A 24,258-nucleotide genomic window follows, 5' to 3' on the forward strand; every position below is an offset into this window, starting at 1 on the left:
TTCTTCTGAATGAAACAGGCATCAAATTCCTTTTTAATACAGTTAAACAACTCGGAACTCAAACAATCGGGGTCTTCCTGAGTACATGAAAGATAACATAATTGTTTAGTGATATTACGATTGAATAAATCTAGGCGCCTTTCGGAAATCGGCCTGCACATAGTATCTTGAGGAATTTCTTCAGTTTTCCCGCTGAAAGAAGCTTTTAGTCCACAGTGGTCAGAACTTATTCTGTGGTAATAGATACTTAACGAGATTTTTCCCGGGTGTCACGGGAACGGGAAAATTTTGAACGTGGCGGTGGAAAACGTGTCGTTGGAGAGTAAAGAGTTCAAACGTGCATTGTTGTTGAAATAAATTGCAAATTTTCATTTAATATTTACCTCAGTGTATCTCTCTCGCACCTCGGTTAACTAATATAATATAAAACATATTTAAAATCTAAACTCATCTCCATCTGTTTATAAGAGACCTTCAATACGCTGTTGATTACAATTTCAGTGAATTGTCAAATAATTAGATTCGTAATACGCTTCGTAGGTACCGAAATCTCGTAAGTTTCTTTTAGTCCCTTGCTGGCCTTGCTACATTTATTACACGAATGGTAAATTGGGTATTTAATTCAAAGCTGAAATTAAGTAGGAACGTGATTAGAACTGTCTTTGACTTTAATTATTTAGGACAAGAAAGTAAATAGTCCCCTATTGAATGTGATACATTACGGCACGTAGGTTAGGTACGAGTAGGTACATAGGTTACTAATCCAGCGATTCCAAGTTACAGATTTAGGAAGACATATTTAATTACGTAATTACTGACGTGTTTGGGGGGAAATTATCTTATATTTAATTAAAGAAGGTAGATTTATCTACATTAAAACTTAGACCTATCAATGTTACGAGGACACAGCTAGACTGTTTCTACTAAGATTAGTATGAACAAAGATAACCGATGGCAATATTAATGTAGAAAGTGAATTCGAGGAAGGTTACTGTCATTGTCTCTTCTACTGAGCGACAGTTTTAGTCTTGCATATTTACCTACTCTTGTTAAATATAAAGATTCCTAGATTGCAGTTGCCAGGGAATAAAGATAGACTCAGGGCCCTCAGGGGCGCAACTGAGGACCGGAGACCTGGCATTTACCTCGCTCAACGCATTTGTCTCGCAGTTTAGCGGGGACATCTTCGGAACCGTACCACAGGGACCTTCTTTAGATTAGTGTAGTTATGTGTATGTATTTTTTTTGGACGTAAAAAACAGGAGTGATCCCATTTAATACATTTAATATGTCTGAGTCTTACCAAAGTTTTGTTATAAAGACCGTTAAGTTATTTGATTGCAATAAGCCCCAACATACTCTAATTACTTACTTTTCTAAAGGCAACCCTGAAGTTCTCTGACAGGAAAGCATACAGCAGCGGATTGACGCAGCTATTCATGTAGGCCAGCACGTGGGAGACGATCTGCGCCGTCACCGTGAAGTAATTGATGCTGTACGCATCCAGCGCTTTTACTAGCAGGATTATCTGAAACAAGATACGCCTGTTTAATATATCACATTTAACGACGCGTACGTGTGTAAGGTTTAGAAGGGTAAGAGAAATCCTGAGGTAAAAGAAACACTTGTAGGGAAAACAAACAGAAATATAATAATATTCTTTTTAACTATGCTTATATTTCCCAGATCCAGGAAAATGTACTTGAATACCTAGCTCGAGCTGTATTGGCAGTGATCTTTCGTCACTAAGTAAATATGCACGATTAACCCTTGGGACAAACTAATTCTATTTTTATTCTAGCCATGCGGTCAACCTCCGGGCATTGACATAAATATTTAAGAAGAATGGTGCCAGTACAGCGGCGTCAAACGAATTCGAGCCATTCGTACAAACGCTACAATGCGATTGGTCGCAACTAGTTGCGTTAGACTGCACGATTGTCTCGAATTCGTGAGCGACACCGCTGAACTAGCACTATTCTTAGTGCTCGTAAGGGCCCATCTTTAGATATTTATGTCTATGCCTCCAGGAATATCTTTACAGTCTCTCAGTCAGTCTACTCTCTATTTCTATACCTTAATTAAGTGTCTCGCTTACTTACTTAGAGAAGACTGGACTTTTAACGAAAAACTCATCTGTGGATCAAAGTTTTACATGAGAGTGCAAGGCGGATGCAATTACATACTTTATTTGAGTTTCTGTGCGTTGGCTAGCCTTTGAAGTAATGGAATTATGACTATAATATAAGTGTAATAAATCGTTACACATCAATTGTAATATAATATCCCCATTTTCAACGCGTAAATTCTGGGGCCCATTTCTCGAACGGTATTACTTAGTCTAATATGATTAGTGTGTTGCCATGGTTACCCATACGACTGTACAGTTCGTGGACTTATAATATTACCTAGTCTAATACCGTTCGAGAAATGAGTCCCCGATATGTCCCGGACTTACAAAAGGGTGGTGTTGCCTTTAGCGAAAATTGGTGTAATGTGAAACAAAAGAAAATCGATACAGTAAACTGAGTCTTGAGTTACACTGTGCCAGTGGGCCTTTGATAGCTAGTTTGGGTAAACTGCTAAAGGGCCCTTGTGCTAAAAATATTACGATCTATTCCCGTTTAGCAGAATTGTCACTGTTTCAGTAGGGTAACTCAACTCCTCAAGTCTCATACAAAGAACTTGCAAAAGGATTTAGTATGAATACGAAATAGCAATCTGATAAACAAAGCTCTTGTTTGCGTATTGTTTGCTTCCCTCGAAGGGCTCCTGAAGGTTTTAGGCTTGTTTTGATTTCGTTATAAAGTTGTAAGCGTTTATTTACAAGATTTAAGTTTACTGAGGCCGATGGTTTTGCAAAGTTGTATCAAATCTAAATTTGTAGTAGGAACACGTATTTGATTAACATTGTTTCTAAAGTATAGAAGAGGAGCTTATATTCAAAACGTGATTTGTCACAAGAACAATAAAATTGAGTTAATGTTAGGTCAGTCTATAGAGCATTAAAAATAGCACCTATTTAAAAAACGTTTCCTCACTGCATAAATCTTATTTTTCTATAGTATTATAATTTTGTATAGCGGAATCATATGCAAAAAGAGTCCACAAGAATTTGCCATGCAGTGATTTGTCACTTTAGCCAATCGCTAGTCTATTTTGCCTAAGGAGTAAACACTTTTTGTTTGGTTTGATGTAAACTTTCTTACGTCAAACCTATGGGGTTACGAATAAAATATGATTTGTCCTTATTATAACGTTCGTGTATAAAAGGTTTTATCCAAAACGTCCAAGCAAAACACAATTTGTCAATTTTTAAATCTCCTAAAACTAAGTTAATTTGTATGGGTACCTATTCCGAATAATTTTAAAATAGTAAGTATTAGTCTACAATATTCTTTTTAACTAACAGCGCAAAGATTCAATTATATCAATGTAATACGAAATAATAGTTTTTTTTCCATTTATCTCAGTTTGACATTACGGTGACAAATTACGTTTTGAATATAAGCTCCTCAGATAATTGCAAAAGATCTTGTCGTAAATGGATTACCCTTAGTAATTACTTTATATTGTATCAAGCTTTAGAAACATCGGATTTAGTCCTTAAGCTGAGTGGACATTAATAAAAGGATTTATTTTATATATTTTTACCGGCCTCCTAGCCTAGCAGGTAGTGACCCTGCCTACGAAGCAGAAGGTCCCGGGTTCGAATCCTGGTAAGGGCATTTATTTGTGTGTTAATCACGAATATATTATATTCCTGAGTTATGGATGTTATCTGTATATCTAAGTATGTATTTATCCACATATCGTATCATAAGTATCGTAGGTATATTGTAGCTTAGTACTAAAGTCGATCAATGTGAGATTGCCCCTAAATATTTATTGGTTTAATTACTTTAGTTAATTATTATTTTTTAAATTTAATATATTTTAATTTTCCAAAATTTATGGAATTCAATTTAATAAAATTGATTATTTATTTATTTCTGCAGCGCGGTAGCTAATTTCATACTATAGTTACACAACTGAATTTTAGAAAATTAGTAAAATGCTATTTTGACCACACAATATTATACAGGGTGACACTTAAGACGTAATACAAAATATGTTTTTCGAAGTCATTTTCCTGGTGTTATAAGCCAGTGCTAGGTCCCCTGTTGTTAAAGTAATCATTAACATTAAAATCATTGGTTTAATTTTATCTCTAATGTTTAGGCTTAGTATGGTTACCCTACCTACTTAATTTGGAGAAAAAAGTTTGTAACCACTTTCGTAGTAAACACTCACCTTTTTTGATTATCTCGACCGATAATTTTATGAATAAAATGCAGTTTGACACATTATTGAAATTGCTTGTCATAACAAATTTTGGTTAGCCTGTCATTGTAGCGATCTCGTGTTATTAAATGAATAATGCCTCCTCCATATCCATTTACAGATATCCAGCGAGTTGTCATGGCAGAAATGTACTTTGCATCGCGGAGTACGGTGCAGACGCAAGCACTTTTTCACGAACGGTATCCAGAGTGCCCAATTCCAACACGGCAATTGATCAACTCCTACATACAAAATCTGAGAGACCATGGGCAATTTACAGTCCCAGTTCATGTTCAACGTAGAGGTCGCCGCCCAAGATACTCGAAGGCGCTTCAAACACAGGTGCTTAAGTATTTTATCCGTCACCCAGAAACACAGAATCTGTATTTTCAACAAGATGGGGCTCCAGCATATTTTTCCTTGTGGGTACGAATTACCTTGACCAAAATGTTTCCCGAGCGTTGGATAGGAAGTTCTGAATGCCAACCAGTTTGTACTTGGTAGAATCAGTCAGGAGGAATCTTCGACGTCGTGCAGAATAATGTGAAGCGCAAGTTGGTGGTCACTTCGAACATTTGTTGAAATACGTCTAAACTTTGGATTTGTCTGATTTAGCAATAAAATCTCTAATATCGATTATCCCATGTATCACAACAATGCTTAACGTAAAATGTATCCACGAATATCGTGTCGTTACAAACCCGATAGGGTTTCACGGCACTTTTCTGTTTGATTTATTATAAGATTTTAGTATAGAATAAAAAAAAAAAAAAAAAAAATCAATGAGGATCACCATAAAATGTTACCCATTTTCATTGCTTTCGAGTCTACATCATATGAGTGTAGTTTATGTTTTAAATGTCAGAATTAGTTAACATGACAAATAGGTGCCACACGACAGTGCACAGTGTGTCGGATGACCACACTTCGAGACTCTAATTAATTATTTTGTTAGAAAATTACTAAAAATAATTTTGATTAACTTTAATAACTGAGTTAATGCATAATGTTCTCGATCTTCAATTAAGTCAGAATTACTTATTTTGTATTACGTCTTGGGTGTCACCTTGTATTAATTATTTTTATTTAAGTGAAGGAGATAAATTATTATTAAACGTATCATTGGTAGACAAAAACCATTTATTTACATAATAAATATACAGAGTACTACAATAAATAAAATGTTAAATAAAAAGAAGTTTATGTTTCCATACATGAGATGATAGCTTGATATTAAATAAATTACTATAGCTGGTCAAACCAAATTGGCAAAAGGTAAATAAGAACACAAAAAACTATACTTATCCTTTTCTTTTGGGTGCCAATAGTAGTGAAAGACAAAGATAGTATGATTCTTTCTGTCTATGTTTGAAATAGGACAGTCCTTTAACAAACTATATATGATCTTATAAAATTCAACATCCCTTGTGTCAACATCCCAACTCTGAAAGCAGGGAAGCTTGTATTCAATGATGTCTCTCCAATTCTCGCGTGGAAAGGATGACCTCTCTACTCAACCATAAAGGTCGGTTTATATCTACATATGGGGCATTATCTATGAAAGGGGACCTTATTGTCGATGGCGCTTACGCCGCTCAGCGTCGTGCGGCATTGTATTTATATCGGAGCATCGTAAACAAAGGCGTAAGCGCCTTCGACAATAAGGTCCCTTTTCATAGATAACGTCACATATGTACATTGAGCGTGCCAGACACGTGCCGTGGCAGACAAAATAATATCCTTATATAGTTACAGTGTCTATTCACGTATTTATATCTATTGTTACACGGCCGCGCAGGCTCCAACAGACATACTGTCAATACTGTATCTGTAATAATAGTTTGTCTGCCACGACACGTGTCTATCATACTCAATGGGCCCGATTCGGATTTTAAAATAGACACCTGTTAGATATCTTTTAGACATCGCCAACATACGATAACGATATGTTTAAGATCTAACCTGTCAAATTTGACATTTGCGCGATTCAGGAGATACTCTTGAAACTGCTCTTGAACGATTTCCACAACATATGGCTTAGAGATCCAATTCACATCTAATAGATATCTAATTCTATCTAACGTAAAAGTGACATTGGTTGCTCGAATTGTGCTGCAAAAGAGAACTAGTTGAAATCTAAACTATAACGTATCTAGAATGGATCTAGTACGTGTCGTCTCTTGTGAATATCTTGAAGTTCGAATACTCTGTCTGTCTGTGAGTAGATATAAACGGATCTTAATTATTCACTTATAATGAAGAACCACAGCATCATTTATCAACTTCGAATTACCTACCATAATCCGGCACAGAGCAAATTCATAAATCAAAAACATGATTCCGTTTTGTGACCAGAAATTGAATTTGAATATTTCAGATTGAACCATAAAACGAAAATCCTAAAAGGATAAAAGGAAATTAATAATTCAAAGCCATCTTTCAATTCCATTCTACAGCACGAATTTCCATCAACGTGGAAAATAATATTATTTTTTCCTGAGTAGCTATACCTATAAAGCATACATTATAAAAAATACAAATCAGAGTTCATGGATGGCTTTATCCAATCCACATGATAAAATAACCGTCACTTTTTAACACCGCGTAATTGAAAGTGACAGACGCCGTTTTATCACGCTGTCACTTTTATCTAAAATTCTGGTGTAGGTACTCCGATCCGTTTTTAAATTAAGGTCAAAGTGAATAACAATTCAGAGAAACTCGGAATCCGGTTTTGTTATTGTGTAATTAATTCCCTTTTAAGTCCTAATCTGCAAAAGCAACCGACTGTCTTACTTAACTCATATTTCGTGATTACGTGGAACATCCTTAAGTAACTTTACGGAGTTTTGTACTTAATAACGAAAGTGTCAGAATATTACAATCGATACTAATTATGCTTATTCTGATTGATAACAGGTTACGAATATGATCTGGATCTTTTATGAATATGATCTGTCAATGTCAAATGTGACATTTATGATTGAAGAAAAAATACCGATTGTATAGGGACCGTGCGCGTTGGAGGATTTGCCATCTTGTGACCTAAATCGACCACATAAACTTGACATTGACACTTGACGCTAAATCAGGTGCCCCCTACAGTTCACGCACGCTACCTTGCGCGATGTAGGTTCTGCCATCTTGTGGGGTCCTATGCTGGCCCCTAAAGGGGCCCATTTCTCGAACGGTATTAGACTATATATTATTAGTCCACGAATTGTCAAATCGTATGGGTTGCCATGACAACAGACTAATAATATTAAACTAATATCGTTCGAAAAACGGGGCCCAGAGGGCCTACCGCGAACCACTTTCGACGTGTTGCCTCCCTGTCACACTTACGTACGAATTCACAAGTGAGACAGAGAGGCAACACGTCGAACGTGGTTCGCGGTAGGCCCTCAGTTCATGCACGCTCCCTAAATAAATAGTTTTTTCCGACTTGGACCCACAGCCGAAATAAGTACAGTAATTTTAGATAATGGTAGAATGAAGGTTTTAGGTACAATCACAGAAAACTAGGCAAAATAAAAGCAGCACGAAGCGGAATCTGTTCTGCCCGTTATAATATACATCCTTTGAACAATTTAAAATTTTCTTCCCTGGTTATTGTCGTGTGAAAGCCCAGAAAAGCCTGACTGCTTAAAAAACTGCTCTCTGAGGAGCCATGGGCACGGGCATAGCTAATGCCTGCCCTGTTGACCTCGATGCCACGGCACGTCACGTCTAGAGTCTTGTTTGAGATCCGGCGACGGAAATAAAATTACGTTGTTTATTTACTTACTGGTACCCATTTACCTAAAATTGTATCGCTATAAAAATATATTAACGTAGACAGCATAGGTAGCGTAGGTACCAGTACCACTATTACCAGTACCAGTGTTTTAGTTTAAAATCCAGAATAATATTATAAATGCGAAAGTAACTATCTGTCTGTCTCTTCCGTCTTCACGTTTAAACCGCTGAACCAATTTAGATGAAATGTGTTATGGCGATAGTTTGAGTCCCGGGGAAAGACAGGATAGTTTTTATCCCGTAAATCATGGGAGTCAAAAGGGCGGTGATTTTAAGCATGAATCATTGAATGTTTGCCACTGCAATTTATAAATAAGGCGTTATTGATAAATTTGTTACGTTCCAGTTGTCTCTCAATTAAGTACATATATCATCTTCAAGCAATCATACAAGCACAGATCGGACGGATTCTAATAGGCAATATTATTCTCAACGATATTGGCAATTTTCCTACATCCATGATTATCTTAATTTATATTACGCTTAAATATTATGCGAAAGTTCCTATGCCTGTCTGTCTCTTACTTTTTCACGCTTAACCGATTAAGATGGAATTTGGTATGGAGATAGTTTGAGTCCGATGCCCTTTAATAGTTTATAGGATACTTTTATCCTAATTTAATTTTTTACAAGCAGACACGTCTGCGACCGATGCTATTAAGCTTAGAATAAATTTAAAAGTGGAAAAATTACTGTCTTGGGTGAGACTTGAACTCACGGCCTCTGAATCACTCACGGTCTCAGAGGCCGTGAGTTCAAATCTCACCCAAGACAGTAATTTTTCCACTTTTAAATTTACTTTTATCCTGGAAATCAACCCTCAAAAGGCGTTCAAAGTTTGTGTTGGGAACGAGTACAGTTGAGCGAGGGACTTGAAACTTGATAGACATCAGGCATAATTTTAGATACCTACAAGAAAAGTGGATTAAGCAATTTTGCCAATTTATTCCATTCTTATATTATGTAAAGGGATAATTAAATGAAGGACTTGAAACTTAACTTGATGGTTAAAAGGAGGAAGGGATGGAGTACCAGAGCCGACTATTTTAAATAAGTGAGAGACTTTGCAAAAACGTGTTTTACCAGAATACAACAAAAAAAATCAGAGTTTTTAAGTCTTGTCTTAATGGGGTTCAGTGACAGGTTAAATTACATACGATATATTGTTTTACCGATTGTGTAAGAGTTATAATAACATAATATTATTGTGTAACATACACATATAATGTTCTTATCTACTGGACATGTGCCTATTCTGAAATTTGGTTTTCTATGGTTTTTCTGGACATACATTATTTTGCCCGCTGTTCAAAACTATACCTATGACGATCTTTACTTTTATTCCCTGTGTTGAAATAAAAAACTTTGTTCGGAAATTAAGTGATAATGAAAAAAGTTGTTCCATAAATATTACAGGTTTTGAGAATCCAAGAACTTTTAATCTACTCTGTGTAGTATTATGCTTATGTTTCTTTTAATTTAATTAAAAGTACCTAACAACCAGTGATATCACTCATAGTTGGATCTTGTACCTCGTGTGGATAATTCTTTATCCCTTTTGCCAGTCGCGTCGCAGGCGTGTCGGGGGGTTAAATGTAACAACGTGACGAGGATTTAATTTTGACTGACAACGTGTGTTATCTTGTTGTTGCAAACTGAAGTAGACCTAGACATCTGTGTTCTTTAATGATTAAATTGTGTAGGTAGCGTCTACATTGAAATAACATAGTCAAAAATCCTTCTTCTCAAAGTAAATTATGTGTGTACTATAAGCTGCTGAGAGTTTCTGTGTAGGGGGTCAGTTATCTCTGCAGCTTACTGTACATTATCTTAATGAATGAAATTTAATAATGCTTACCTGTATAGGACACCAGCACACAGCAAACACCACAACCACCACGACGACCATCCTGGTCACTCTCTTCCTCCCCCTTCTGCTTTCTGCAGATACTCTCCCCCCCGGCGCACTCTTCCACAGCCGGATCAACATACACATGTACAGACAACTAATCAACGCCAACGGTACGACGTATGAAGATAGGAAGAACGACAACTGGAAGCCCAGCTTGCTGTAACCCTGGTCTTCTAGAAAGACGCATGAGGAATGATTTCTATGGTAGTAGGAGTACTCCCTCTCCCCGTGCCATATTCCTACAGGTATTGCTGTCGTTAGTATCACCACCCAGATGCAAGCTATCGCTAACAACGCGTTTTTCTCTGTTCTGATCGACATTGATGCTATTGGGTGTACCACAGCCATGAATCTGTCTAAGGACATAAGCACTAAGGTGTATACTGACGCGTGGGCGGTCACTACTATGAAATATTGCACAACTTTGCACCACCAGTCGCCGAACGGCCATCTTGGCATTACATAGTCCGTGGCTGTGAAAGGTACGCAGAAAATGACGAAGAGGAGATCAGCTATTGCCAGATTTATGATGAGGAGATTTGTGGTCGATCGCATGCCAGGGTTGGCGGAGACGACCAACACGACCAAAGCATTGCCGACTAGTCCAACGATTCCGATGAAGCCGAAGAAAATTGGTACAACCCTGGACACGACTTTCTCTAGTAGCTCTCCACTTTCATATTCATTGCTGTAGTTACATGCTCCGAGGCTAAGTTCATCAGAGGTCATGTTCAAGCATATGCTATAAAAATCTTCGTCTGATGATTGGTGCTCCATTATTTCGAAAGTTGGGTTACCTGAAACAATACAAATACATTTTTGAAATGCTGTTACAATCATAATGTAGCAAATAATACCCAGGAACGTGCAATTTTTAGTGTTCCGTATAACTTTGTTCACGGAACACTTATGCGATCACTTCGGTCTTGCAAATCGGTTAAATGTTTTTTTCACAGAGACCGTTTGACGTAAAGTGTCATTCAATAGAACTTGCGAACTATGTTAACAAAAGTTACTAGTCATTTGACATTTAGTGTCAATTTTAGTATGGCGGTTTGTTTACATAGTTAGCAAGTTCTATTGAATGACACTTTAGATAGCTAAAGTTTGGAACAGTTAAAGCAATTACCAATTATTATTTTTTATTAATACTCCTTTTTTCATGAAAAATGCCGGCTTGGCTATCGAAAGTACATTAGCACATTACAATTTCACGATGTAACACTTGCAACATTATTTACATTGACTGTTATTGATGAGGACGGTTTGATTGATTACTTATTCTTCCGTGCACATAGCGAACAGAGATGAGAGCGAAGAGTTCATAATCTCTGAATAGGTATAGTTATATGTATATTGAGTACAAGCGCTGGTGGCCTAGCGGTAAGAGCGTGCGACTTGCAATCCGGAGGTCGCGGGTTCAAACCCCGGCTCGTACCAATGAGTTGTTCGGAACTTATGTACTTACGAAATATATTTTGATATTTACCATTCGCTTTTCGGTGAAGGAAAACATCGTGAGGAAACCGGCCTAATCCCAATACGGGCCTAGTTTACCCTCTGGGTTGGAAGGTCAGATGGCAGTCGCTTTTGTAAAAACTAGTGCCCACGCCAATTACTGGGATTAGTTGCCAAGCGGACCCCAGGCTCCCATGAGCCGTGGCAAAATGCCGAGACAACGCGAGGAAGATGAAGATATGTATATTGAGTACCTACGCATCTAAAAAATAAATAAATAACAAAAATTTATAAAATATAAAATTTTCATGAGTGATTGTTTATGCAAAGCTTGACCTCAAAAGGGGTTGTACTGGATTGAAACCTCAAGTTTTCTAGTTCGGTGGGTATATTTTAGAGGTGGGATTATTAATGTCGGATGGTTTATTAACATAAACCTCATGCTTCAATAATCCTACATGGCGCTGCTACACTGTTATGAATAACAGCGTATGAATAAATTAATACCGTAAAATGGGGTGAATAGGTTTCGCGGGGCGAGTTGGGTTATGAATGGGGAGAGAAGGGATGAAAGGGGGGTGGTACTTATCCCATTTTACGTTACTATAATTGATAAATGTGTATGGAAGGTAACTACTCGTACTATATAATAAGTGTTGAAAGAATTTTAATTTATCAACCGATATGTTTTTAGGGTTCCGTAGCCAAATGGCAAAAAACGGAACCCTTATAGATTCGTCATGTCTGTCTGTCTGTCTGTCCGTCTGTCTGTCCGTCCGTATGTCACAGCCACTTTTCTCCGAAACTATAATAACTATACTGTTGAAACTTGGTAAGTAGATGTATTCTGTGAACCGCATTAAGATTTTCACACAAAAATAAAAAAAAAACAAAAAATTTTTGGGGTTCCCCATACTTCGAACTGAAACTCAAAATTTTTTTTTGCATCAAACCCATACGTGTGGGGTATCTATGGATAGGTCTTCAAAAATGATATTGAGGTTTCTAATATCATTTTTTTCTAAACTGAATAGTTTGCGCGAGAGACACGTCCAAAGTGGTAAAATGTGTGTCCCCCCCCCTGTAACTTCTAAAATAAGAGAATGATAAAACTAAAAAAAATATATGATGTACATTACCATGTAAACTTCCACCGAAAATTGGTTTGAACGAGATCTAGTAAGTAGTTTTTTTTTATACGTCATAAATCGCCTAAATACGGAACCCTTCATGGGCGAGTCCGACTCGCACTTGGCCGCTTTTTAAATTTAAGCTAGTAGGTATATATATTATAAAAAATATATAATCTGTCAATAGTGTAATAAAATTATACGTAGAGTATCGAATACGATCGTATCGTATAGGTATTAGTATCCCACCTAATAAAATATACGAATCACATTGTAAAGATGCTTGGGTGAATCTCAATTTATCTACCAGGATCATCTCAAGAAATATCAAGAAATTTGAACGATTTACATCCCTACCTCTATAATATGTATTTGTAGATAACACTTCCCACAGGTTCAGCAAAGGAATCACGTTCACAACATTCCCTACCTCAATAAACCCAATTCTGCCCCTCGCATGCCTACAAAGGTATCTGAAATTGCTGGATTCCGTCACAAAGCAGGCTGTGTTATGACAATACCTCGGTTTCTGTCGTTCTATATTCCGTTCGGTAATAACTCCAAGATTGCATTCATATCTGACGACAGAGCCCGGCGCCACCTTTTATTTTTCCATTCGACCCAAGAGATCTTTTAAGAATTGGTTTTCGTTGACTCATGAATATCAAAAAGCCATTATAAACATTTTCCGGGAGACGGCCTAAATAAGCTATTGTTCGAATGGTTATACAGGGTGATTTCGGTGTCGTGGACCAAGAGAACAAGGCATCATAGGGGCCGAATATGTACATAATTCAAAGATGAGCCTAATGATGTCCTCTATTTATCACATAGTATTACCACATTTCAGAGCATTGGCGTGAATAAATTATTATCTACCTAATTACAAATTATCAACATTAAATTCCCTGAATCATGTTGTTTGCGTATTCTGGAATTGTTCAATAAAGGCGCGAACGGGATGGACTATTTCTGTCTACTCAAGCAGATTTACTCGTTCTGAAAAGTAAACATTAAATGTGTGCTTGATGAGCAATGATTGCTAGGATTAAATAGAATAAGACAACTAGATGTGAGATTTGGGAAATTACTAGTTAATGTATTTTCTACTCTTTTTAATCCTTTAGTAGAAAAAAGGTGTTTCTAGGGTTTTCCAAATCTGTTACTTTTTTTGTATGGTAATAATATGTTTTAAGCTAATAGATCGTCTAAATATGTATAATTTATATAAAACGTTAATAAGTAAACGACTTTATTTTATGTCTCGTTTACTATTCAGCTAGGTAGCCTACTCACTTGCCAAGTATCTTTCCCGAGCAGTTTGCCCTTGTATATTTATAAATAAATATTTTAATATTTAGGCGCTTTGGATAAATAAATATTGAATTTCTAGTGAAGATGAAGTCTCGTTATAAAAAAGGAACGTGAATAGACTAAGACTAAGCTAGGTTCCGGATTAGAGCGACGAAATATATTTAACAAATAACATAACGAAACAAGTGAGTCGACGATTTTCAACACTTTCTAATTTAGTCTCAACTTAACATGTCATGTCGTCATGTTTGGCGCGTGACAAGGGTCTCGCGAGTCTCGCGACTGACATTTTAGGAGACAAATTTCACTAATATTTTAACTTGACATGGCGACGTTGTTATGGCCTCTATGTAATTATCATTGAGCAAAAAGAAAATATCACCTGTAAAAGAAAACTCTTATTGGAACTATGGACGGTGAGTGTAGAAATTATCGGTAAAATGTCACCTTAGACATTCCGTTCGCAACTGCAGAGCTGTATTACTGTTTTGGCATGTGGTATTGTTTACAATCAAGAGAGTCTTTGCTGTCTTTGCCAGTTGGTGTGGTGAAAAGTAGAATTACTTGTAGTACTTATCAATGGTTTTATGACACCCACAAGCAACAATTTATCAATCAAGTTGACACACAAAGTGCTTTTCTAGTGTTCACTAAAATGAGATGGCCCAACTGACAGATTATTGTTGTTAACAACTATAATTTTATGTAAACAATCTATATCTAAACATCTTTAAACTATAATCAGTGGGGTTAAAACGCGAATACGTCGTTTAGTTTGCACCTACGCTAATAAAACACTTCCAGCACATTTTCTATTTTGAGTTTTATGCAGCAGACACATGGTCGACATTATTCCCACATTTTTTGATGCTTTGAACGTTTGTACTCTCAATTTATAGTCCGTAATGGCAGACCACCTATGTTGAATAAATGTAAACTATGATATATGTGATAAATTAGTAAATTGTTGGCAACCAAGACCAGATGAAGACCAACAGATGACTAAATAGATTAGGAGATAAAGCTAGTATGTCTACTCAACACATATTGTTTTACGTTAGGATTTATGAAGTGAACATGGCAGTGTAAGGTTGACGCTCACCTATCACCCCGTTGTACTACCATCAACGACGCTCCAACTAAGCTTTTAATAGTTATTTGTTATACAAGGGGGCAAAGTGGTTTTTAACCGCTCGCGCTAATATTAATACCAGAGCAAGCGAAAGATCCAAAATTTAAACACGGGCGTAGCGAGTCAAACACGTCGAGTCTATCGTTACGAAACTGTCATCGACATTTTGAAATTAAAATGATTTTTCCCATGCTTATTTAAGTTATTTAGTACTTAATAGGTAAACTGGTAGGTAATTCCATACATATTTCGTTTCTTTCACCTAAACATACTGCCGTATTCGAACTTCAAGATATTCACAAGAGACGACACGTACTAAATCCATTCTAGATACAATATAGTTTCGATTTCAACTAGTTCTCTTTTGCAGCGCAATTCGGGCAACCAATGTCACTTTTACGATAGATCGTGTTAGATATCTATTAGATGTAAATTAGATCTCTAAGATCTAGTGGAAATCGTTCAAGAGTATCTCCAGAATCGCGGAAATGTCAAATTTGACAGGTTAGATCTTAAACATATCGTTATCGTATCTTGGCGATGTCTAAAAGATGTCTAATAGATGTCTATTACAAAATCCGAATTGGGCCCTTACAATACGATACCTTAAAGAATAAATAACCTGTTTATATACGTATGAGGGCTTCTCTTAAGACCCAAAGCGTCAAGACTTCGGGCGATAAAACTTACAGGATACGTTTCTAGAAGCTAAGCTATTAAACTAAGTGGGCGTACTTTGTGCGGACTTCCGGGCAGGATTTGATGGGTGCTCGTATTCGTAAAGTTTATTGAGATGGTCGTAGAGAGTGTTGGGACTAAGTAAGTAGGTTAACAAGTTGTAACAATATAAAACCTGGTTTCTTTACGGCTCCGCTCATGTTGAAAAGTGGATAAGTCATAAACAAACTTTAGTTTCTTGTTAGAAATTTCTGATTAGCATTTATTTATTCTGGTCTTGCGTCGTAACTCGTAAAGTAGCTATTATACTACGCGAAATAACATTATTTATCCGTGAATGCCTTAGAAAAAAAAAATAGTTAATTATGTATGTATCTGTCAACACAGCATAGGTACCGTAAAATTGGGTTACATTAGCCCGAAGGGGTAAAACTACCCAGCCACAAAAACTTATTTTAATGGTTAAATAATTTATTAAAAACGACATCATGTGATTAATTCGTTTATTTAGGGTAATCTTTGGGTGTCGATTAAATAATTTATTATTTGAATAAAATGGGTTTTTATAGGTGGGTAATGTTATACCCTCTAACGCTAATGTAACCCGAGTTTACGGTACATATTTGACTATTATATAAATATGTATTTCATAGAACTTAAACTAAATTAAAGTCGTATTGCCTAAAAAGCGATCTGCTAGAAAACAGGGATTTCTGTTGGCTACTTTTCCAAATAAACATTTATCACTGTAAGGTCTTTAAACTGAACGTCGCCTCATTCGTAACGAAATTTGTACCGTCCCGTCGAGACAGAGACAGGAGAATTTGAAATAAATTGGCGGATAGTGGGTCAACGGGAAACCGTTCCGCAAAAAGCGGGAAAATTCACATAGCTTATGTATCATCGTGTGCGCGCGAAGAAATTTAAAAATCTGGTTTAAACGCGATCCATACAATCATTCCAACAATTTTTATTTGTCTTTCAATTGCCAACAATATTAGCCAAAGGCCGCTCGTCCATCGGCGACGCCATTTGATATTCCGTACCATAGAGTTACGAGCCGCGAAAACTTCTTGCGTCAGTTGCCATGCTTGTTTTGCTGAAATGCCAACTGAAATAGACCGCGATGATGTGTTATCCTCTATTTGTGTTGAATTTTATTTTAGTTTCGGATTTCTGGTTAAGATGACGGTTGTGGTTAGTAATCGGCCATGATTTTTATTTCTCCATGATGACGACGTATGCAAGATATGTTTACTTACGTCAGTACTATCACCTATCAGGCTATGATGGTCGTATTTGTCTACGTGACAGCGTGATAATGATGTTAAAAAGTGGCACTTATTTTAAATATCACGTGAATAAAACCATCCTTTACCTCCACTGACGTATTCATTAGTTCTTCCTGTAAAATTATGATCTCAGTAATTAATTTAAAACTTATTACGTATTTATCTGGACGTCTATGATATTCTCATAAGTTAACGTCTTTACTGCTAAAAAACTTCAGTAATTAAATATTCCTACGTTCCATAGCAAGCTCAATAAAGGTTTTTGTTCTAGAATACCAAATAAAAGACCACCAATTTTGCAATCAGGGTTACTACCAACCAACTGTTTATGCTAAAGCGTGTTTTTATTTGATATGTCTGTATTTAATAATATTACATTTTAATTCACTCAATGATAACAATAGTACAAAAATGTGTACATCGTATGTGGGTACCATCGTTATGCCTTAAGTATTTGTCACTGTGGCAAGTTACGATAAGACACGAGATTAATTTTATTTTTCTTTGCCTACGTACACCGCAGTTCCGTTCCGTGTACCCACTTCGATCGTCCGATAATTTGTAAAAATTCTTTGGCTGTTACTTTTCGAAAGAAGATAATTAGCATTTATAATTTGATTAATGGTAAGTTCGATCAGAGGACGCTGAGTTCTACACAAAGAAATATCAACTTTGCGTGGACTAGTCAAAGAACAAAATCGAAGCCGGCAGCAAATGTACTTAACACTTTTCTATTCTGTGTTTATAAATCTGCAAAAAAAAGTTTTAAGTTTTGACAGGAAGAATTTGGAAACTTTACATTCATTTAACTTTTTAAAGACTTTTAAGGTATGTTTTATTTCACCATTAGCACCATTTCAGCGCCAGCTGAAAACCGATCGGTCGCCGAATATTCGGCGCTTCGGCGGAGAGAGGGGCTGAATATTCGGTACTCGGCCAAAAATTCTGGGCATCTCTAGTTTAATCTTATTTACTTGTGGTTGTTTGGTTAGTCATGAACCTCTACTAGACAAGACAACCAATACTATCGTCAAAAATAAGTCAAAAGAAATTATTTGGGGGACAAAACGCTCTGAAATTGATCCCCCAACGGTCCTACACTCAACTATAACACTTTCCGGGATCCTGTCAAAGCGAAGTGTACCGACGCAACGCATGGAAATTGCTTTTGAGTGTACTAGCCATTCTGTGACTTACATGTAACATTCTGTTACCGAAAGCAGTGCCTATTAAGTCAGAGGCTTAATCAATTCCCGAAGTCGAAAAGCTTCTAGAAATTTCAGTGTCGTGTTATGCCGTTCACTATCCTCGGCCGTGTCAGTGTCATACTGCAAGCCTATTATGGCTTTATCCACGTGACAAAATATCCGTCTCTTTTTAACAGAGTGCGAATGAAAGTGACGGACACCGTTTTATCATGCTGTCACGTAGACAAGAACGACCATCATATCCGTACTGAACGCAGAACCAGTTTAACTGTAACCCCGAGACCGCCAACAACTATGAGTTATTAAACCACTTATCTTGGTTCCCTGAGTGATATAATCGGTAAGGGTTTGGAATGGTAGCTCCGTTCTGTGTCCCAATTTTCAGTTTGTTACATGCATTTCTACCGTGAGATTAAGTCGAGTGACAGAGTGACTGGTTTAGATTATCAAACATGTAGCAGGAGCAAAGGAGCATGCCCTCCGGGAGCGGCCTGTTTTGGATTGTTAGGTACTAATGTTTGTATGTAAAAGTAGGTTGTTAACCAAGGGATGGAATGATGCCTTTCACTCGGGTTAAACACTACTTTTCATTTCGAATACGAGGAAAGTAAAATAAATAGGTATGCATTTAGAAAACACGGCTAATTATAAACTTCTGTAGTATTTCTTGAACTTTCAATTAACAATTTAGGTAAAAATATCGTATGAAAGGTCATTGGGCGTTTTGTTCGGACATGACCCATAGCGTACACAAACGAAATTGGGCTAGGTATCTGCTACTCAGTGGTATGAGTCGCATTCTTGCAAGCCATGGGAGAATTGAGAAAAAAATAAAAATCATTTCTTATCATTATAGCATTTTTGCAATGAATTAAGTCGGAAAGTCGGAACTATTGGAATTATTTCAAAAATACTTTGAATAGCTGCTGTTATATTGTGTTGCTGTTGTTATATTGTTTAATATCAAGAGTAGCAAAAATAAATTCCAGTTCTAAAAAAACAATATGTTTATTCTGCTTAAAGATAAAGATAAAAGATAGTTTATTCAAGTAGGCATAATTACAATGCGCTTATGAACGTCAAATAAAGCTAGGTAGACCGGCTCCAACCCTACACCTCTGCCCCGAGAAGATTTAAATCCCCCCTCAATTGGAGGAGGGTATCCCATTATGGGACCGGCAACAAACTCGGCGGGACACATCTTTTCAAAAATAATTACATCTTATAATTAACATGCATTACGAGAAAATAAGGAAAAAAAATACAATTTAAATTACTATAGAATTCATGCAATTATACACATAAGGTGTAATAGAAATTTGATTTATAAAATATACATATGTACATGGAATCATGCAAATTCGTAGCTCTTTCAGAAAACATATCAAATTCTTACAAAAGGAAAAGAAAATAAAGTTATTAAAAGAAATAGGAAAACATATTATATAAATCTGATTGATTATTATGAATTACCAACATATAATATTTGATGTACTTTCCTGCTTACCTGAGCTGTGTCACCTATAACTCTATACATAATACAATGTTTTTAATTGCTACTACTTTTTATTAGTTTCTGGTTTGGACCATGCATGTTTGTCTGTCAAGTAGTCCTCGACTCTGTAATAAGCTTTTAACATCAATGACTTTTTTAAGTAATTCTTAAGAGCTGGAAAGGGTAATCTTAAAGCATCCTCAGGTAACTTGTTATAAAAATGAATGCATTGCCCAACGAATGACTTTTGTACCTTACGGACACGAAACTTTCTGATAGCAAGCTTATTTTTATTTCTAATGTTAAAGTTATGGACATCAGAATTCTTAGTGAAGGAGTCTAGATTCTTAATAACATAAATAATACTATCATATATGTATTGGGAAGCTACAGTTAAAATATTAATTTCTTTGAAAAGTTCTCTTAATGATTCACGCGCTCTTAAGTTATATAAATATATATAGAACGAATGGCTCTCTTTTGTAAGACAAATATAGTCTGTATGTTAGCTGCTTTGCCCCAAACCAGAATACCATATGACATTACACTATGAAAATAACTATAATAAACAAGGCGAGCTGTTTCAACATTAGTCAATTGTCTAATTCTCCTCACGGCGTAAGCGGCCGAACTTAATTTGTTAGCTAGTGTTCCGATATGAGGACTCCATTGTAGATTTTTGTCCAATGTTAAACCAAGAAACAGAGCTTTATCTACCATCTCTAAGCATTCATTATTCAAAAGTATTTTAGTATCGACTGGTTTAACATTCAGCAAAGAAAATCTAATACATTTGGTTTTCTTAGCATTAAGAAGCAAATTGTTCATAGTAAACCAGTTAAGTACATTAACGAGTGTGCTGTTAATTACACTGTAATCGGTAGATTTCCGATCAACCTTAAAAAGTAATGATGTGTCATCAGCAAAAAGAACTATTTCACAAAGATTTTCTACTATACATGGCAAATCATTTATATAAACCAAAAACAGGAATGGACCCAAAATCAATGATCAAAATCAATTGTTAATTCGTCTAAAAAGGCAGCAGGCGCGTCAATCACTTCTTGATGCCTGGCCCACGATAAAAACACGGCAAGGGCACTCTGTGAGGATGTGCAAGGGCGTCTCCTCTGCCTCTATACAGAGTCTGCACCGCCCCATGTCACGTTTCCCCATGGTGTGCATGTGCTTATTTAGGCAGCAGTGCCCAGTAAGCACCCTTACCAAGTTGCGCAGTTGGTTCCTAGACAGCGCTAAGGCGTTCGAGGACGCCTTTTTGCTGAAGGCCTTGATAAGCGCTTTGGCATGGTTCAAACCTGTTGTTTCCCTCCAGAGTTGTTTTGTACAGTAGGTCTTTAGGGTGAGCCGCGTTAGGCTTTTGGGGATACCACAAAACGGCTCAGGACTGTAGTTTTCCCCTGCTCGCGCGAGTTCGTCGGCCTTTTCGTTTCCTACGATACCCGCATGCCCCGGGACCCAACGTAGGACAACCTTGTTCCCGGCTCCAAGGTTGTTCAATATGTTGCCTGCAGTAATAGTTTTGAATACTATTTCATCCAAAAATTAATTACACTATCTCGTACACATCCTGTTGAATAACTATTTTCTGCCGGTTGATACATAAAAAAAAAATCCATACTAAGAAAAGTGAGATTAAATTCTCTATTTTAAAACTAGTTTGGTCTCTGTACGGGAAAGTTCATAAAGCGGGTCAAAAACGCCCAATGACCTTTATGGAATGGGGAGTTAATTATCAGAATGGAAATTGTACAATAAATCCATTTTTAAACCAAAATTTTAATTGCTAATCGTAAAAAAGGAAAAAACGTACTTAGAAAGTACAGTGCTCTAGAGCAGAAACGTATCATTTTCTGCACACTTTTTAGAAAAACAACAAGAAAAAACGTCGAATTTAAACTGTTGTGAAACATACTAACATTGAATAATTTTACGGTGCTGGGCTGTGCCGCCAGCATGGAAGCCTGTGATTCCTCAGCAGAATACCAGTGAGTGTTGTGACAGTGTGGTGGACATAGTGAGTTCGTGCTGTGTATCGCTACAAGTGTTAGGTGACCAAAGCCCAAACACACCACTATGCCCGCCTACAATGACAGCGGAAGACCTTCCTCAACCGGTTTTCTCGGCGCGCGCGCAGCGTGCGACGCGGCGTGCCGCAGTACGCGATACACGGCCGTCGTGAACGCTGCTCGCACTGTTAGTGCTTGAGAAAGGAGACCTAGGCTCTTCGAAACATGTCGCGCGAGTGACTTAAAACAAGTGAGTCTAAACCGTAAAATTATTCCAAGAAATTATAGGTACCTATTATGCGCATTGCGATAACTTCGGTTATCGTCTGACAATCGAGTCAACATACATAATGGGAGGCTGATGGGAGGTCGTCATGTTTCTTTCATGAAACGAATGTTTGCTCACTTTATCATAATAATTTCGTCATTACTCTTGAGATCTTTAAATGTGAGGTATCTACCTATAACCATTACGAACCAACCAACCAACCAACCAACCAACCTACGAACTATTAACCATGATGAATAATAGGCATAAAAGCTTCAATAGTGCAAGTTTCGGCGAACCAAATGAAATGAAATGAAAAAGACCGGGAACAAGCGATCGTGAAAATTTAAATACGCAATAACTGTTTGTTTCTTCCCTCCTCTTTTTGCGATACCAGATAATGCTTGAAGAGTATATTCGATATCGTATTTTGAGTCAACATTCGATCTTTTTGAGTTGCGACCTAAACTACTGCTGTTAAAATATCAGGTTTAGGAGACTTCTCTGCCAACACCCTCGTCTCGTTCGAGGGTGTATTTGTCACGTTTTGTTTCTCCGAGTATTCGAGGCGCGCGACGAATACTTCTGCTTGTTAAATTTGAAATCTTTTGTTAAGATAAATGATACAATTTCTGAGCATCTTTATTCACGTTTCTGCTGTCACACAATTAGCTGGAAGGTTGTTTTTCAAATTTAATTCCGCAGAAATTTAGGAAGTTACCTGTTCTCCTTACACGTGCCAATTTGAACTAACGAATTAATTTTTTGTCAAGTGTAAATCTCACTCATTTTTACATGTTGATCCAAGCGAGATGCTCATCTCGCTTGGACCAACATGAAGCGAGAGAGCTAGTAGTAATATGGTAATAAGATAGCATATAAAGGTATATAAAGCAGGTACTGATAGCCCCAAGCTGACGTGCGGTTTTTCTCATGTATGCTCTCCATAAACTTTAATTGAGGTAGGCCTTTTCAAAACAATTTTAATTCCAGTAGTTCATTCGCATATTTTATATTTAAATCTTGTTTTACTAAACACTAGAGTCGAATTTCAGACTAGACTAAGTACATAGTATGTACTACATACTAAAATAAGCTCTTCTCCAAATTATACCCTCAATCCGAATCCGCAATGTCCGTAACGGCCACGCAATAAATGCACCGCGTCGTGTGCAGCTTCCAATCAACCTCAAATGTGCGGTGCGAATCTCTGTGAAATATGTTTCACGGTGGCGCTACCTGTCATTCCAATATGGCTCGTTACATCGTTTCGTACGTGACATGATTGTCTACCGTCGCGCGGATAGCGTTCAATTATTATTCGACTGATGAAAGGGAGGAAAATCTCAGTTCGTCGAATTTTTTATGTGTATTTCCGATTTATTGAAGACGGCTCGATTTGAAATATATATTGTATTTTGTTTTAAAGGGATGATAGCCTGGAGATACCAAGGAAACTCTTGGAATATATTGCGGGCACACATATAGTGTTTGTTCTCGGAATTCAGGAAAAACTATTTAGTACAGTGAAAATGCTGATGGAGCCATACAATTATAGTAGGTATATGGAACTTTTAAATGAAATATGTTTACCGACCTCAAAAAAGGTATTTTATGAACTGTTAAATTTTGTGTCTTATATTACTGTGTCATCAAATTATTTGTAAAAATATTAATAAAGTATTTATAATTATATTTCATTTTAATTTTTTAACTATTTCTTGTTAAATTTAATTTAATTGAACATTGTTATTTTATAATTATTATTTGTCCATCTAGCTTGTTCTAGACGAAACAAAACACCACTGGTGCGTGGGGTGAGCTCTGTAACTCAATCCAAAAAGTAAGGTACCAGGCACCAGTTTTAACGAAAGTGACGATCATTGAACTTCAACCCCAAAAGGGCAAGGTTTTTTTGGGATAGTCCGACTTACTGTCAACATTTTCATTCTGCGTTTAGTACCATGTACTACATATATTTTAATCTGCGCATTTACATACAGCTGCGTACCCAAAGGAAACCTTGTAATAATCTTATCTGACCTCATTCTTAGGGCCCTTAAGCACCCGACAGTATCCAAGAGTCCTCACTCGCCATCGAAGCCCTATTGAACCCTGAATGGCGCCTGATTGTGATAAAGTCATCGTCATGGGCATTGTGGCTGGTGCAGGTGCGTAATTTAATTTTGATTGCGTTGAATGAATGTTCCACTGTGAGTTCTA

At 36.8% G+C, this 24,258-nt stretch overlaps 2 protein-coding genes across 2 annotated transcripts in view; both read right to left on the reverse strand.

Moving 5' to 3' along the window:
- Positions 1-24,258, reverse strand: part of LOC134651124 (nuclear pore complex protein Nup85) — a 329,105-nt gene that overhangs the window by 181,237 nt on the left and 123,610 nt on the right. The window lies entirely within an intron of this gene.
- LOC134651138 (allatostatin-A receptor) overlaps positions 1-24,258 on the reverse strand; it is a 139,646-nt gene that overhangs the window by 23,072 nt on the left and 92,316 nt on the right. The window contains exons 2-3 of the mRNA XM_063506164.1: positions 9,980-10,830; positions 1,373-1,528 (exon numbers count right to left, since the gene is read on the reverse strand). Of these exons, the coding sequence (XP_063362234.1) occupies positions 1,373-1,528; positions 9,980-10,810 (987 nt within the window). The 5' untranslated portion in view covers positions 10,811-10,830. The remainder of the gene's footprint in view (positions 1-1,372; positions 1,529-9,979; positions 10,831-24,258) is intronic.

The sequence above is a fragment of the Cydia amplana genome, chromosome 9 (assembly GCF_948474715.1).
Source record: "Cydia amplana chromosome 9, ilCydAmpl1.1, whole genome shotgun sequence".
NCBI lineage: Eukaryota > Metazoa > Arthropoda > Insecta > Lepidoptera > Tortricidae > Cydia > Cydia amplana.